At 44.0% G+C, this 18,427-nt stretch overlaps 1 protein-coding gene across 1 annotated transcript; it reads right to left on the minus strand.

Moving 5' to 3' along the window:
• Positions 1-468: 468 nt before the first annotated feature.
• On the minus strand, positions 469-16,411 carry GAR1 (GAR1 ribonucleoprotein). The gene is made up of 7 exons (XM_089668515.1): positions 16,324-16,411; positions 11,697-11,911; positions 11,359-11,513; positions 8,257-8,316; positions 7,190-7,343; positions 5,162-5,248; positions 469-846 (listed from the first exon to the last, which is right to left on the minus strand). Exons 2-7 carry the CDS (start codon positions 11,908-11,910, stop codon positions 836-838), a joined length of 681 nt encoding a protein of 226 aa, XP_089524641.1. The 5' UTR covers position 11,911; positions 16,324-16,411; the 3' UTR covers positions 469-835.
• Between the last annotated feature and the right edge of the window lie 2,016 nt (positions 16,412-18,427).

Here is an 18,427-nt window from a genome sequence, read left to right on the forward strand (position 1 = left end):
GCTGCAACCACCGTAAGCAGTGGCAGTGAAGGGGTTAAGGCACTTAAAAGTTAAAAACAGAAAGAACTTTCTTAGGAAAAGCATGGAGGTGTCCACAACTTTCTGAAAGTGCTAATTAGGTGCCCGTCTGTCATGCTGACTTTCTTACATATGTGATTCCACATAACTAGAACACATATGCAGATGACTTTTTAGCACCAAAACATAATGTATGCCTGCGGCTCTCGACACACTAGTTTAATATTTTGGATTAAAAAAAGTGTAGGTCATTAACATGCACAGCAGAGCAACACAAGCTGCAGAGCACTGTGGTGCCCACTTACAGCATGTGCAGTGTTAGAGAAGAATGGAAATTACAGCTTGTGTGGTGTTAGAGAGGAAAAATAACTATGATCCCGTTTCCACTTTGATATTTGTTTAAAACCATTTGAAATATACAGTTAACATGTGTAATACAAGACAAGTGTAAAAAATGGTAGAAACATTTTATTGACTTGGCATCATTTAGCAATACAATGTTCCCATATTTACATGACAAAAGCATGAATAATTATAAAATTAGTTCTATAAAAAAAAATTCTTCAGATGAAACATCAATCCACGAAGAACGTCTGGGTTTAAGAATGACATAACTGATTTAGGTCCATAATGTCTCATGTATGTACACACACGGAGATAACACCGTCACTGAGATAACGACGTCAAGGTTCTCATCTTTAGGATGTGTTAGGATTTTACCGTAAAAACGAAAAACCAGAGGCTACATTCCCAAACATTTTCACAAATAAGGACGTTTCCAAAAGGCACCAACCACCTCTGGATTTCAAAGAACATACTACCGGCCTCCTGTAGAGAAGAAATAAATTATTCACGGTGAGCAACTATATATTTAGGATTAGATAATCATGATATACATACACTCACATGTTTAGAGTCCATTTAAAAACATCCCATAATTAATATCAGAAATTTTAAGGCCACCGAAAGTTCAGTCTTGCTAGTTATTTTAACACACCTTTGGCCTTTCAAACCCTTTAAGTGTAAAGTATTGGGTATTTATAGTGAGCAAATATTTTACATTATTATTACAGTGTTTATTAAGATATACCGTATTTTTCGCTCCATAAGACGCACCTGACCATAAGACGCACCCTAGGTTTTAGAGGCAGAAAACAGGAAAAAAAAATTCTGAACTAATGGACTGCGGACACAGTACAGGAGATGACCAGAGACTGCGGACAGCACAGGAGATGACCAGAGACTGCGGACAGCACAGGAGATGACCAGAGACTGCGGACAGCACAGGAGATGACCAGAGACTGCGGACAGCACAGGAGATGACCAGAGACTGCGGACAGCACAGGAGATGACCAGAGACTGCGGACAGCACAGGAGATGACCAGAGACTGCGGACAGCACAGGAGATGACCAGAGACTGCGGACAGCACAGGAGATGACCAGAGACTGCGGACAGCACAGGAGATGACCAGAGACTGCGGACAGCACAGGAGATGACCAGAGACTGCGGACAGCACAGGAGATGACCAGAGACTGCGGACAGCACAGGAGATGACCAGAGACTGCGGACAGCACAGGAGATGACCAGAGACTGCGGACAGCACAGGAGATGACCAGAGACTGCGGACAGCACAGGAGATGACCAGAGACTGCGGACAGCACAGGAGATGACCAGAGACTGCGGACAGCACAGGAGATGACCAGAGACTGCGGACAGCACAGGAGATGACCAGAGACTGCGGACAGCACAGGAGATGACCAGAGACTGCGGACAGCACAGGAGATGACCAGAGACTGCGGACAGCACAGGAGATGACCAGAGACTGCGGACAGCACAGGAGATGACCAGAGACTGCGGACAGCACAGGAGATGACCAGAGACTGCGGACAGCACAGGAGATGACCAGAGACTGCGGACAGCACAGGAGATGACCAGAGACTGCGGACAGCACAGGAGATGACCAGAGACTGCGGACAGCACAGGAGATGACCAGAGACTGCGGACAGCACAGGAGATGACCAGAGACTGCGGACAGCACAGGAGATGACCAGAGACTGCGGACAGCACAGGAGATGACCAGAGACTGCGGACAGCACAGGAGATGACCAGAGACTGCGGACAGCACAGGAGATGACCAGAGACTGCGGACAGCACAGGAGATGACCAGAGACTGCGGACAGCACAGGAGATGACCAGAGACTGCGGACAGCACAGGAGATGACCAGAGACTGCGGACAGCACAGGAGATGACCAGAGACTGCGGACAGCACAGGAGATGACCAGAGACTGCGGACAGCACAGGAGATGACCAGAGACTGCGGACAGCACAGGAGATGACCAGAGACTGCGGACAGCACAGGAGATGACCAGAGACTGCGGACAGCACAGGAGATGACCAGAGACTGCGGACAGCACAGGAGATGACCAGAGACTGCGGACAGCACAGGAGATGACCAGAGACTGCGGACAGCACAGGAGATGACCAGAGACTGCGGACAGCACAGGAGATGACCAGAGACTGCGGACAGCACAGGAGATGACCAGAGACTGCGGACAGCACAGGAGATGACCAGAGACTGCGGACAGCACAGGAGATGACCAGAGACTGCGGACAGCACAGGAGATGACCAGAGACTGCGGACAGCACAGGAGATGACCAGAGACTGCGGACAGCACAGGAGATGACCAGAGACTGCGGACAGCACAGGAGATGACCAGAGACTGCGGACAGCACAGGAGATGACCAGAGACTGCGGACAGCACAGGAGATGACCAGAGACTGCGGACAGCACAGGAGATGACCAGAGACTGCGGACAGCACAGGAGATGACCAGAGACTGCGGACAGCACAGGAGATGACCAGAGACTGCGGACAGCACAGGAGATGACCAGAGACTGCGGACAGCACAGGAGATGACCAGAGACTGCGGACAGCACAGGAGATGACCAGAGACTGCGGACAGCACAGGAGATGACCAGAGACTGCGGACAGCACAGGAGATGACCAGAGACTGCGGACAGCACAGGAGATGACCAGAGACTGCGGACAGCACAGGAGATGACCAGAGACTGCGGACAGCACAGGAGATGACCAGAGACTGCGGACAGCACAGGAGATGACCAGAGACTGCGGACAGCACAGGAGATGACCAGAGACTGCGGACAGCACAGGAGATGACCAGAGACTGCGGACAGCACAGGAGATGACCAGAGACTGCGGACAGCACAGGAGATGACCAGAGACTGCGGACAGCACAGGAGATGACCAGAGACTGCGGACAGCACAGGAGATGACCAGAGACTGCGGACAGCACAGGAGATGACCAGAGACTGCGGACAGCACAGGAGATGACCAGAGACTGCGGACAGCACAGGAGATGACCAGAGACTGCGGACAGCACAGGAGATGACCAGAGACTGCGGACAGCACAGGAGATGACCAGAGACTGCGGACAGCACAGGAGATGACCAGAGACTGCGGACAGTACAGATGACTGCTGACCTTTGGGGAGGGAGGGGGAGCGGGTACCTGAATTTGACAGGTACCCGCTCTTACTTCCGCAGTTTTTTTTTTTGTATCTTACCTGTTCCTCTATCCAGCCGCGCGCTGTCTTCCCGGCTTCTGTAGTGTGGGCGCTCGTCGGACAGCCGGATGCCCAGTGCGCATGCGCGAGAAGCGCTGCGCTTTGATTGGTCTGGCGGCTTCTGGGATCTGTCATGTGTCCCAGGTACCGCCTTACCATTCACAAAGAGCACTGCTTCTTGCTCATGCGCACTTGGGACCCGGCTGTCACGCACACTACAGAAGCCGGGAAGACAGCGCGCCGCTGGATAGAGGGACAGGTAAGGTCCCGCTGCAGAGCTGAGCGGCCGGCCCGGTATTCTGACAGGGCGGCGGTGGAAATACCGGACCGGCCGCTCTATATTCGCTCCATAAGACGCACTGACATTTTCCCCCCTTTTTTGGGGGAAAAAAAGTGCGTCTTATGGAGCGAAAAATACGGTACATGTTTTATAGGGTATCCATTTTTCTGCAAGTTTGCTTTTCCATATTTTTGTTATTCTATTAAATATAGCAAATCTGTAGAATAGACAGGGAGGGGGATCATCCAATGGGCAAATATTTTAGTGCCAACTGCCAAAGATGGGAATCCCCACAATTTAGGGAGATTTCCTGTTGTGTCCGGGAAGTGAAGGGAAATCTCCCCAGTGTGACATAGACAAGGAAAAATAACCTGGGAGGGGGGTTAACCCTTCCCTGCTCCATCCAAAACTAGAACGTTTTGGTTATACATATACTACTGTATAACCACATAGGAAGTGCTTTGGTGGCTGCCTCAAATTTGCAAAGTAACAAGTAGCAGTAAAGCACAACTATTTTTTTTAATATTAAACATTGATAACATTATGTACAATAAATGTGAACTCCAAGCAAACCACTAAATGCAAGAGAGCCATTTTACCTGTCAAAGGGTTTGTATTTCTGTGCATCCGTTTTGATATTTACCCAAATTGCCACAAAGCACAGCCCTGTCTGGCAGTGCATATGACCTGCTGCAGTTAATTGACACTTACAGGTCTCATCTTTTCCCCAGTCTGAGACTGTGCAGTAAAAGGATAAACAGCACACTGATGAGATGCTCTCTGACTTTCTTTTGTTTTCTCCTATTAGCTTGCTATTTGTGATGTTTTTCCCACTCTAGTCTGAATGCTGCTGTACAAAAGGTTGCAACAGGTTGATAACGTGTTACATTTAGGTACTTACACTGCCCTCATAAAAATAATAAAAAACAATAATTGAATGATGTATTAATGGATACAGTGCTAAATTTGTGTATGCAACACCTTCCTGGAGTTTAGCTTTAAATCATTCACATACTATTGTTGTCTTACAAAAGTGATATAGGAAGAAAATGGCCTTTTAGGTTCCCCTTTAGTTCCAAGGTCAAACAGGGAAAAAAGCTTTGGCCATACTTCCCCTTCAATAAATTATTCTTAAAAATAAATAAAACAGCAGCCTGCTTGGAAAGGAATGAACAAGGCTTTGCCATTTATTATCACACTCTTTTTTTTTTTATTTTTTTTACAAGCCCAAATTTCCCATTAATACACGTTAAAACTTATATGACCCTTCTAGATTACCTCTGAAGCCACGTCCTCCTCCTCCTCCGCCTCTACCTCTGAAGCCACCACCTCCACCAAATCCTCCTCGTCCACCTCGGAATCCTCCTTCAAGAAAAAAAAAAAATTATACCACATCAATATTTTAAACTGGAACAATACACAATGAAAGTGGTGTGGTATGTGTTTTTGATACACTGTAATTAAAGCGGAACTTCACTCTCTTGTTCAACATTGACTATTTTTAATCCTTATGCTGCTAGCATTAGTAAGTAGATAGGAAATTATACCATATTTAATGTTTTAAACTTTTTTTTTTAAGTTTCTTCAGTTACTTTCTGGCTTTCACGCCTAGGCAAATGAAGGCATAGATCCCAGGAGTCTTCAGAAGGGGTTTTCTTGGCTAATCATAAACTCCTGCCTGCATGCCTGAGCTAAGGATGTATAGATTCTAGGAAGTAAATGCTATATAAATCATCTGCCCTTACTCAAGATGGCCACAGCCAGAAATGCTGATTGGCCCTATGCAGATCACATGCAACCCCCCCCAAAAAAAAACAAACTCTCTAGCCTTATACACTAAACTGAGCACGTGCAGAGTGACTCCTAGAACTCCTAGATACTACCAGCAGATGGACTGGAGACAGAAGATTGGGAGGATCAGAGAAGACAGAATCATACAGCCTTTTTACACAATGTGGAGGATTAACCCATTAGGTTCCACAATGAGTAGAACAAACATGCTTTACTACATTTACAGGCTGATTTTACTGTTGTGAATTTAGTAACACTTTAATGTATTAAGGTAAAAAACCTTCTGGATGCAGCCCCCCCAAGCTAACCAGAGCTCCATCTCACTACAGCGATGTGCATAAGAGCCATGGCTCTCCAGGGTCTCGCTCCTCTCGTTGGCTCACACAGCAGCAGGAGCAATTGACTCCTGCTACTGTCAATCACAGACAGCGAGTCACTGAGAGAATGGGGGTGGAGCCGAGCAAGAGGCTTGCTATTGGGGGCACTTGGGGGAGCCGGGACCACCAACAGGAGATACAAAAAGAAGAGGATCGGGGCTGCTCTGTGCAAAACCATTGCACGGAGCAGGTAAGTATAACATTTTTTTCCCCCACTAACTACATCCCATCCATTTTTTTTTTCTCTACAGCTGGCGATTGGTTGTCATGTAATAGTGATTCAGGCAGCTTTACAGCCACCTGATGGCTTTTCCACCGCAGTGGTTCCTGTGTTCTCCTGTTCCTCCAGGGAGCCTGGGACAGCAGTAAGCCATCAGGATACCTGCCCACCGAAGAGATGGAGGACCCCTGATGTATCCATAAACAGAACCTGTCACTTGCCCAAGGCAGCCTGGGACAGCAGTAAGCCGTCAGAATACCTGCCCACCGAAGAGACGGAAGACCCCTGATGTAGCCATAAACAGAACCTGTCACTTGCCCAAAGCTATGCCCAATTTTAGGTACGGTAGTATGTCGCCACTTCACAGATGTGCACAATTTTAAAACTCGACATGTTTGGCATCAACTGATGCAACACCATTTTTTATATTTTACAAAAAAAGTTGGGTATTCTATTTTGTTTGTGTGCAATAAAATTTATATAAGTGTACTTTTTCTACTTTTTGCACTTTTTCCTAAAAATGTTCGTTTGGTAAACATCTGTGCAAATATCGTGTGACAACTTCAACAACCACCACTTTATTCTTCAAGGCCTCTGCTTTCAAAAAAATATATGTAGGTAAATTTTCTAGCATAAAAGAAATTCAGATTTTATCAGGTGTGCAAAAAATTAAGTTGCCCTGGCAGACAAGATGTTCAGTAAATGGGCATTTTACAGTACAACAGAGTGATACTGCTTTACGTGTGAAAAAAAACTAGCATTTCACCCGATGGCCGAATATTAAACATTATGAATACGCAATATATATATATATATATATATATATATATATATATATATATATATATATATATATATTATATCCTTTGCACACTGTAAGCTTTCAGAAATACACATCAAAAAATCCTGAATACAAACCTCCTCCTCTTCCTCCACCACCTCCTCTGAAACCTCTGCCACGTCCACCCCCTCTTCCTCCTCCGCGACCACCCCCACGTGGAGGACCCTTTTCACCAGGTGGCCGAGGAAGGAACCTCTGCAGGGGTAGTAGCTTTGCTGGGTCTATATAAAACTGAGGAGTGGGGGAGAATATAAATTATTTCATAAAGAATAAGTGGACATTTTTTTTTTTTTTTTTTTTTTTTTTTTTTTAACAACCAGAGTATACAGCAATCCAGGGTATTGTTATAAACAAATGAAATATACATTGTAAAACATCATACTATACTTATACTATCAATGGAGTTTTCAGCTCTTTGAAACTCAACTGAAGCCAATAATTTTCTCTTTTTTTGGATGCAGTGGTAAAGGATTACTCCTCGCTATGTCTAATACTGTCTATGTTTCTTTTACACTACCTCCTGTCCCACAAGCACTATAATACACAAGCTGTACTAGGGACACGAGATGACAAGGTAGGAGAATATACAAGATAAAATGCAGGGAGCAATAAAAACAACATGAATAGAGGTCTGAAATTTGCTCCACAGGCAAGACAAATTTCAGACTTATATTGATGTCCACAAATTTACCAGACAAGCATCTATAAAAAGGCATTTTTTACTCAATCCCTTTGTAGACAACAAATGCACTCCTAGTGATATTAAAAATACACACTTCAGGAATGCATCGTTATTTAATCCCTCCTCTAGTGGTCACCCCCATGTTAATATTTTTAGGGATATGGCGATTACAGACTTAGATTCCTTGAGTGTCAAAAATCTGAAGAATCAACAGAATATCTGTATGGGCATTAAACAACTTCTGGATATAAAGGATCTGGTTGTGCGTCCAGCTGATAAGGGTGGTGGTGTATTTGTACTTGGGAAAATAAAAACAACCTGACAGATGCTGCCTTCTTCATTTCACGGTCAGAAAATGAAGAAGTGTTTGAGGTTTAAATGACAATTAGCAAAAAAAAAAAAAAAAATCTAGGATTTTACCATGTGTGAAAAAGTATTTTAAAGCTAAAAAAGAACAATTACCTTTTGCAACTTCTTAAATGATGATGCTTTCATGTTTTCAGATAATTTTACAGAAAAATACTGAAATAAAACATTAAGGAATATACAAATGTCATTTAGAGCAAATTTAAGGTTGAAAAAAAAAAATCCCTTTGCAGTGAGCACCCCACTCCTTTACCCAGCACTTCAAGGATTAAGTTTTCATTTATGCCTTGGGTACCCATAACAAAGATATTTACTTACCTGCTTCCCTACTCCTGCAGGCTTCCTCCACACTGCAAGACTGGGTCCTGCAGCCTTTTTGTTGTTGGCAGGCACTGTGACATCATCAAATACAACAGATGGTTAATAGCAGTGCACTGCATGAGAGGAAGCCGAAAGACTGTCCACAAGTTGGAGTATTAGGGAGAAGATTGAGCGCCAGCTGCCAAGGAATGAGGAAAGTAAATGTGCTCGTTATGGGTACCCTAGGCATGAATGAGCATTTATTGCAGTGTGGGGGAGAACCCCACTGTAAGGGCACTTTTTTCTTCTCTCCGGAGTTCAGCTTTATTACACAATATTCAGTACCAAGGTATAGAAACGTTAGTGAGTATAACAAATATCACTTCAGAAAGCATATACTGAAGATATGTCCGATAAGCAATTAAAGAATAAGTTCACCTTTTAAAAAAGAATAAAGGCACTTTTTATGCAGGTAAAAAAATGTGCATTTAGTAATTTTTTCTGTAGGAGCCTGCAAAGAATTTGCACCAGCGATCAGCAGATTGCTAGTGTCATCCAGGACTCACTCCTGCTGACTGCCACTGTAAGCTGTCTACCCGTACATTGTATGGGCAGGCAGTTACACTCTGACAGAAAGAATCAATGAACTACTAGAGTGCTCAACAGAGCTGAGGCAGTTAATTGAGAACTACAAGTCGACATCTGCAAAGGATGTCGGTCCTTGTAGATGATCCATTCACTGAACTTTTGGCCCACGGAAAAAATCTCCGATGTCACAACCGCTAATAGGCTCATAAATGAGGAGATAAACACAGTCCTCATAGTGTATTACCGCTTTAATGGCAAATGGGCAGCAGACAACCAAAAAGAAGGAGATAATCCACTTACATGGCAACAGCTTGTATACAGATAACAACAATGGTCATGATGAAGTAACGAGTTACGTGACGCAACGCGTCGACGGCATTAGCGTGGTGACGTACTTCCGGCGTGACGCCATCTTGGTGCACCTTTGTGATCTTGCTGTACACCCAGCACATTGTTATCATCTGTATACGAGCTGTTGCCATGTAAGTGGATTATCTCCTTCTTTTTGGTTGTCTGCTGCCCATTTGCCATTAAAGCGGTAATACACTATGAGGACTGTGTTTATCTCATTTATGAGCCTATGAGCGGTTGTGACATCGGAGGAGAGTTTTTTCCGTTTGCCTACTGGTCTGGATGAATACTGTCCTTGTTCATGTGATGCCATCCTATCTAAAGAGTCACTGAATTGGAGGATCCCGAGGTGATCTACACTATGCTTTGTGGCCCTGTGGGGTCATAGAGTGGAGGTGAGAGGCCATTGCAGCAAGACTGCCTGGGATCACGTTTGGAGTGTGCTGTGATTCACCTGCACTTCTTTAGATATATGAACTATGGACACTTTATCTTGCACTAAACCACTGTCATTTGTCTATTAAGGGCTATTGTTCCCTTCGTATCCCCCCCTGGATTTGGGTCATCTATATATCTATATATTCTGATGTTGTATTCTGTGTTCTTCTATTGTTGTGACTTAGATGACGTTCAGAGAACATTTTATGCCCAATTCATGCAAAACTCCACGTAATCCCAAGGGGTTCACATACTTTTTCTTGCAACTGTATTTCCAAAAATATTGGGACAGTCCTCCAAATCATTGGATTCAGGTGTTCCAATCACCTCCATGGCCACATGTGTATAAAATCAAGCACCTAGGCATGCAGACTGTTTCTACAAACATTTGTGAAAGAATAGATCGCTCTCAGGATCTCAGTGAACTCAAGTGTGGTATCGTGATAGGTTTCCACCTGTGCAATAACTCCATACATGAAATGTCTTTGCTACTAAAAATTCCACGGTCAACTGTTAGTGGTATTATAACAAAATGGAAGCAACTGGGAACAACAGCATCTCAGCCACGAAGTGGTAGGCCACGTAAAATGACAGAGTCAGCGCTTGCTGAAGTGCACAGAAGTGGCCAACTGTCTGCAAAGTCAATAGCTAAAGACCTCCAAACTTCATGTGGCCTTCAGATTAGCACAACAACAGTGCATAGAGAGCTTCATAGAATGGGTTTCCATGGCCGAACAGCTGCAGCCAAGCCTCAGTCACAAAGGGCAATGCAAAGCATCGGATGCAGTGGTGTAAAGCATGCCGCCACTGTACTCTAGAGCATCGGAGATGTGTTCTCTGGACTGAAAAATCACGTTTCTCTGTCTGGCAATCAGATGAACGTGTCTGGGTTTGGTGGTTGCCAGGAGAAGGGTACTTGCCTGACTGCATTGTGACAAGAGTAAAGTTTGATGAAGGGGGGGTGGGGATTATGGTGTGGAATTGTTTTTCAGGGGTTGGGCTTGGCCCTTTAGTTCCAGTGAAGGGAACTCTTAAGGTATCAGCATACCAAGACATTTTAGATAATTTCATGCTCCAAACTTTGTAGGAACAGTTTGGGAATGGCCCATTCCTGTTCCAACATGACTGCGCACCAGTGCACAAAGCAAGGTCCATAAAAACATGAATGAGCGAGTCTGGGGTGGAGGAACTTGACTGGCCTGCTCAACTGATAGAACAACTTTGGGATGAATTAGAGAGGAGACTGAGAGCCAGGCCTTCTCGTCTCACATCAGTGCCTGACCTCACAAATGCGCTTCTGGAAGAATGGTCAAACATTCCCATAGACACTCCTAAACCTTGTGGACAGCCTTCCCAGAAGAGTTGAAGCTGTTATAGCTGCAAAGAGTGGGCCAACTCAATATTGAACCCTACAGACTAAGACTGGGATGCCATTAAAGTTCATGTGTGTGTAAAGGCAGGTGTCCCAATACGTTGGCAATAGAGTGTACAATGTAATTAAAACATTTGTAAAAAGGATACAAAGTCTCTCAGCTGCCCAAATATTTCATCCACTTTTCCTATCTGCTCTTTGTTTTGCAGGTAAATGGGGGCATTAAAATAAGGTACTTTGTTTTCTTCTGTTATACATTTACACACAACATCATCTTCACAAGGATGCATGAACTCTCCAACCTCTGCAACAAGAAAATGATTAGCGGCATAGTAATTGCACAGAGACTAAAGAGCATATTCAAACAGTAAGGGGATATCTTTTCATATACATTTAAAAAAGGCTCTGTACAGGTTTTACCAGCAATATTTTAGATATGAGTTCTGTCTGGAAAACAGCTATATTACCATACTAAAATATAACATACCGACAACACTTTCTGGTGGTCCCTGGTCATAGCCTCCTCTGTTATAACCTCCACGTCCTCCACCGAAACCTCCACGTCCTCCACCGAAACCTCCACGTCCTCCACCGCCTCTTCCAAATCCCCCTCTTCCACCTCCACCGCGTCCTCCTCCCCCTCTTCCACCCCAACTGCCACCTCCTCCACGATTAAAGCCTCCTCGTCCTCCTTGGGACATCCTGAACAAAAAGTGAATTCAATGAGTGAACACCATGAAACTGGAAAAGGCTGCATCAGATATACATTTTATTGGATACAAACAGATCATTGAACACATTAGTGAAAAAGGATTTTTTTTTTGTTATGATTTAAGCATGGGAAATTTATAACCCCCGACAGGTTTTTATTGCTGTCTATGCCTCTGCTGGGAATATTCACTCTATTTGTCAGGGGTGTGGAAATTTTTGAAAAAACTACTTGTCCAATGGACTAAATCAGTGTCCCAATCTACTTGTCAATCATGACAAACTACTTGTCCAGATAAAAAAATGTTTTTAACCAAAACTGTATTTAAATTGGAGGTGATATTAGGAATGTTTTAAAAACAAAAGGGGTGTTATGGTGACTTAAAAGGTTAATATGTTTAACACTGTGCTGTTTATTCCCTCTCTGCCTGTCTCTAGCACTGCATTCATGGACATGCAGGGAGCAGAGAAACACCATGCAGTATAATGTGCACTAATTGGGTGCTTGTCAGAAAAGGGGAGTGTCTGGCTTATGCTTTATCCCTTTCGCTGCCAGAGCCATTTTTGCGTTTTTTGCACAAGATTAAAAAAAATCATTTTAGGCCTGAAAATTACACAAAACCCCCAAACATGATATATTTTCTGAATTCAGAGACCCTAGAGAATAAAATAGTGGTAGTTCCAATTTTTTATATTGCATGATATTAGGGAAGCACAGTGGCTAAATGGTTAGCACTTCCGCCTGGCAGTACTAGGGTCGCTGGTTGGAATCCCAACCACGGCACCACCTGCCTGGAGTTTGCATGTTCTCCCTGTGACTGCGTGGGTTTCCTCCGGGTACTCTGGTTTCCTCCCACACTCCAAAGACATGCTGGTAGGTTTATTGGATCCTGTCTAAATTGGCCCTAGTCCGTGTATGAATGTGAGCTAGGGACCTTAGATTGTACGCCCCTTGAGGGTTAGGGACTGATGTGAATGTACAATATATATGTAAAGCGCCACGTAAATTGATGGCGCTAGATAAGTACCTGAAATAAATATTACCGCATAATTTCAGTAAAAATACAAGTTGGTAAATTTTAAGGCACAAAAAAAAAAAGGCGATAATTTTCCCTATTTGTAAATTATAAAAGATGAGGTTGCAATGAGTAAACAGATATCCAACTTGTCAAATCTTAAATTTGCGTGCACTCGTGAAATGGCGACAAACCTCAGTACCCTATATTTTCGATAGGTGACGCTTTTAAAGTCCCTTCTAGCTCATCAGTATAGTGTTACGGAAGAGGTCTGGTGCTAAAATGATTACTCTCATTCTGACGTGCGCAGCATTATGTAACATGTGTATCGCAATCGACGCTTTCATGCATAGGCGCTCCAGCATGTGCTTTTACATTTGAATGTGCGCATATGTGGGGGAGGGGCTCAATTTTTTTTGGACAATGTCCCCATGTAATGATTTTTTGGTGACAGGTTCTCTTTACTGAGACATCCAAGGTCTAAAAGACCCTGGATGTCTCCCCTCTGCTCCCCTGAATGTAATGCAGTGCACATCGCACTGCATTACATTCTTTCCTGGCCTCCAATGCCAGGAATCTCTCAACGGGGACCTGGAAGTGACATCATAACGTGACTTCCAGGTCAAGACAAGAAGGGGAACTTCCGGCAGTGAGCCGCTCCCGGGCCCGCAGATGGGCAAGTGGAGAGACAGTGGGCAGGGGGAGCAGTGAGGCTGGCACTGTGTGTAAGCATTTGGGCGGCAGCGCTGCCACCCAAATGCTTCCACCTGACAGGTGAGCTCTGCTGCTGCAGGGATGAAGGTAAAAAGAAACTACCTGCCCGGTGCCCGGAACTACGTCTCAGGGGAGGTGAGATAATCCAATAGGGTCAACGTTTCCAGTGAAAGCCAGGAGGGGAACCTCACTTTCTGATACATCTCAGGAACAGGAAGTGAAAGGAAATTTCCCCAGCAGAAAACAGCAAAAAATAACCTTCCCTACCCTTTCCCTCTCTAAAAACTAAAATTTTGGATGCACATACCTATTTTCAGCCATTGTAAGACGCCAGAAAGGTGCAAGTTCAAAAATACACCACTAGGCATGCCATCTAACCATTTTTTTTTTTCATTGCTCACCTCTTCCATGGCAAGCCCATCTTTCAATATCCTGGCCATAGGGTGGCATGAATTAGGCGGTTCATAGGCATTAAAAGATAGCTTCATCTTTTGTTTTGGTAACATGTTACTGTGCTCCAGTCCTCACAACTCCCTCCCCCGATCTCCTCCCCCCACACCTGCTGTCACTATTCAGGCCTCATGCACACAGGATGTTTTTGCAGTTACTTTTAGGGGTGTCAGACTTTTTTTTTTTACTGCTTCTATACAGCCCTCCATATTATCCTATGTGTCCTTGCACACATAGACGTTTAGAAGCTTTTAGGAGCAGGTTTTTTTTTCACTGGTTAAGGAAAGGGTTGGGAAAACACGGCATGGAGTTTCCCATCTGGCTCCTTCAATTGTTAGACTGAATTTTATCCAACCGGGTGCTGATGACAGGGCTACCCACTAGGGATGCACTGATATATTGGGGACTGAAATGTATTGGCAAAAAATAGTGTTATCAGCATTTTGCCCATAGGAAAAAAGGTTCCAATAATGGCCACCGAAAACTCACGATTTTACCATATTTAGGGTGCGTTTTTCATAGGTTTATGTGACTAAAAAAAACTGCATCAAAATGCACCAAGTGTCCATTTTTGATGGGTTTTCAATTCATTTCAGGCCTAGTTCAAACTAAGGTAATTTTTGTGTTTTGTGCTTTTTGCATGCGCGTTTTTGACACATTTTGTAATGTGTTTTGCGTTTTTTTTTTATTTTTTTTGTTTTCGGCCAACTTGGGCAGGTTAAAACAACAAAACGTGCATTTTTGATGCGTTTTCAATGCATTTCAGGCTTGGTTCACACCAATGCAGTTTGTGTTTTGTCTGTTTTGTAGTGCTTTTTGCAGTGTTTTACATGCATTTTTTTTTTTTGGCCATACTTGTTGCTGGGCAGGTTAATCAGTTGCTCTCTGCACTATAGCAAACGTACTGCTACAGGGCGGCATGGCTGCACAAATCATGTATATATACGCAACTTGCATTTCCATGCCACTATTGGCTGCTGGGGATGTCAATCACTGGGTCCCGGTCGGGACTCAGTGATCATCGGCAGGGCTGAGAGGGGAGAGCGATGTGTGTAAACAACACAGATCTCTGTACTGTCAGCAGCGAGATACAAAGCAGCATGTCTCCCTAGTAAAACACAGCAAACAATGTGAAACACACACAGTTAACCCTTTGATCGCCCCAGATGTTAACCCCTTCCTGCCCAGTATCATTAGTATAGTGTCAGTGCTTTTTATTAGTACTGATCATGGAAACTTACCATCTCTCTGGTCCTGGAAGGCCAGAAGTGATGGCATTGGGATCAAATGTAAACACTGCCATTTTTTTTCTGGAAAACAGAGATCGATTTTTTTTTTTTAATCTCAGGCTTTTCAGGGTAGAGGAGATATCTGGTCTCAAAGAACCCAGATGTCTCCATAAAGATGCCTTATTTCTATCACAAGGGATGTCTATATTTCTTGGGATAGGAATAAAAGTAATAAAAAAAAACTAAAAAAGGGACAGTGTGAAAATAAAAAGTTTTAAAACCGAGAAACAAACTTTTTTTTTCCTTCAAAAATTTCAGTCTTTTTAAATTTGTTTAGCAAAAAATAAAAAACCCAGTGGTGAATAAATACCACCAAAAGAAAGCGCTGTTTAAAAAAAAATTATAAAATGTAATGTGTACAGTGTCGCATGACGTGCGAGAGCGCTGAAAACTGGCCTGGGCAGGAAGGGTTAAAAGTGTCTGGTAGGTAAGTGGTTAATGGAGATGCTGCACAAACACTTGCAGTGCGCTTTTGATGCGTTTTGTATTAATCTGCCCAGCAACGCGCTGCGCAAAACACCCATAAAAACAAAAAGTGCGTCAAAAACGTGTGCACAAATACCAAATGCACTGCAAAAAGCCCTGCAGAAATGGATCAAACGTAAACAGCATAGATGTGAACCTAGCCTTGCAGGTTCCAAAACTTTGTCTTCCTCACCCCTCCTCCTCAGAGAGTGCACTAAGCACCCATACCATCCACTTGTATTATTAGGAAAGATTAAACAGGAACAGATCACCGAAGATTCACTTTGCTTTATTATACAACACTCAGGAAAGAAGGAAAAAACTCGCCCGTTAAAAAGTTTTCGAGAGAGACCAAGCAGAAGAGATATGCAACTAAGATGAAGAGGCTTGGCACGCTGGTAGCTGTAGTTCAGCGCTGTATGGGGAAAGCTAAAGTTTATACAACCGAGGCAGAAAATATTGCCTGACATACCTGCCTACTCGAGTCCCGGTCCGCAATCACTCTCTCAGCAGACACGTGGGGGCTCCGGAATCACACATCCGGCACACACTGATTGCGTCACGAAACCGGAAAAAAAGACATCATAAAACTTTATTGAAACTGTGTTCTCGCTAAGCATGAATAAAGTGTGTGCCTACACGATTGATTAACGCGCTGCAGCAGTGATAGTGTGTGACTCTGCTAACGTCTCAAAGGGCAATTCCAGAAACACAAAAAAGTTTCATCTCGTTTTGGGTAGCTGTGGAAAGCCGTCTTTATTTTTATATAAAGTATACATATATATGTTTCTTCTATTGGTAATCATAGAGATGAGGTTGGGAGACAATGTCCCCAATTTCCCCAATATAATGTAATATAAATATAGAAGTGGCAGAACGTTGAAGGCCTCCTGCACACACAAAGGTCCATGTTCTGTAATGACTAGTCTTAAAGCGGAGTTCTACCCAAACGTGCAAGCTCCGCCTCTTTACCTCCTGCCCCCCTCCACTGCCATATTTGGCACTTATTTGGAGGAGCGGATACCTGGTTTTGACAGGTACCCGCTCCTACTTCCAGCTCAGTTCACTGTGATAAAGTAAGCCAAAAGTTCGTCCCCCTCCTCCCTCCCGCAGGATTCTGGGACACTTCACAGGTCTCAGAAGACTGCTGGACCAATCAGGATGCGCAGCATGACTCGCGCATGCACTGTTGGCACCTGTCTATGAAGTGGAACCCCCGTTTCACATATATGAGGCCGGGCGGGCCTCGCTTTGCACGGGCATTAGAGCCCATTCATTTGAATGGACTCCCGTGCCTGTGACACAGAGAAGTCCCTGCACTTCTAAAAACGCAGACTGCATGGGAACCTCGTTCCCAGTACAGTTGTGTTTTCCAGTGCAGGTGGCGTGCCATTAGAACTAATGGCACCCGCCCACGGGTCCGCATTTCTCTGTGTGGGTGGTGCGGCTGCAAGGATTTTCATGCGGATCCGCAACGGCACCACCCGCAGAGGTGTGAACCTAGGGGAAAAATGTCACAGCCTGGTGCCCATAGTTGAGATGTCGGCGCCGAGGAGAGAAGAGGGAGAGAAAGGACGGCACGGGTGAGCACATCGCTGGATCTTGGGACAGGTGAGTGTATGTTTATTAAAAGTCAGCAGCTACAGTTTAAGTGGGGTACACACTATGAGAAAATAGGAGAACCGGTCGTCCGATGATGACCAGTATCATGATGGAACCAACAATGGTATTAACTAGCACAAAAACTCTCAAACAACAAAAGCAAATGTTCTTTCTTAAGTTGGATTTCTATGTTGGTTGCCACCTTCTTCCGGGTCGTTCTTTGCTTCTGATCATGCACGTTTTTCTCTATTCAATTATTTCCGCATGATTATCGTGCACATTAAAGTTGTAGTAAACTCGTTTTTTTAATATTACCTACAGGTATATTTATAATAAGGCTTACCTGTAGGTAGAATTAATATCTCCTAAACATGCACCGTTTAGGAGATATTCACTCTTTTTTTTAAGCCGGCGCATGCGCTCTAAAGGAACGTCATATCTAAATCCACAATTCTGAATTACCCCCAGTCCAGGTGGACAAATATTTGAATAGGAACACTTGTTCCAGTGACAACTGTCTAGGAGAGCATATCCCTCACATTGGAAAGATATCCTCTTACTTCATGTTGAGTCTACAGGGCAGAAAAGAGAAATCTCCCTAATAAGACACAGACGGCAAGTTTTTTAAAACTAAGAATAGAGGAGCAGTCTTGTCTGCTATGAATCTGTGCCAGTTTCAACCAACCCTGCACATTGCCAATCCACGCGTTTCAAGGACTAGCCTCTTCCTTAGAGGCTCTGAGGAAAAGGCTAGTCCTCGAAATGCGTCAGACTTTTGGATGTCCATAATTCTCATCATAAGACAGAAACGCAGTGCAAACTGGACAGAGCGGTTCCTTCATGATGTGCCTTATATTTATTGACTATTGTGAGTAGAATACATTTTTATAATATTTAATAAATATACTTTTAAGGTAATGCACAAGGCCGGTGCGCCCTCTGTTTGTTTTTCTCTATTCAGTACTTTGGACTCC

This window comes from Staurois parvus, unplaced genomic scaffold (assembly GCF_062004578.1).
Source record: "Staurois parvus isolate SC_StPar_1 unplaced genomic scaffold, SC_StPar_1.0 ptg000058l, whole genome shotgun sequence".
Classification (NCBI taxonomy): domain Eukaryota; kingdom Metazoa; phylum Chordata; class Amphibia; order Anura; family Ranidae; genus Staurois; species Staurois parvus.

Excerpts from the sequence above, each read along its gene's own strand:
- GAR1 (XM_089668515.1), bottom strand. The coding sequence starts at position 11,910 with ATGTCCCAAGGAGGACGAGGAGGCTTTAATCGTGGAGGAGGTGGCAGT. Across the intron at positions 8,317-11,358 it reads TTGGGCAGCTGAGAGACTTT|TATTTTTCTGTAAAATTATC; the intron begins GTATCCTTTTTA and ends GTTTTATTTCAG. Across the intron at positions 7,344-8,256 it reads CATTTAAGAAGTTGCAAAAG|TTTTATATAGACCCAGCAAA; the intron begins GTAATTGTTCTT and ends CCCACTCCTCAG.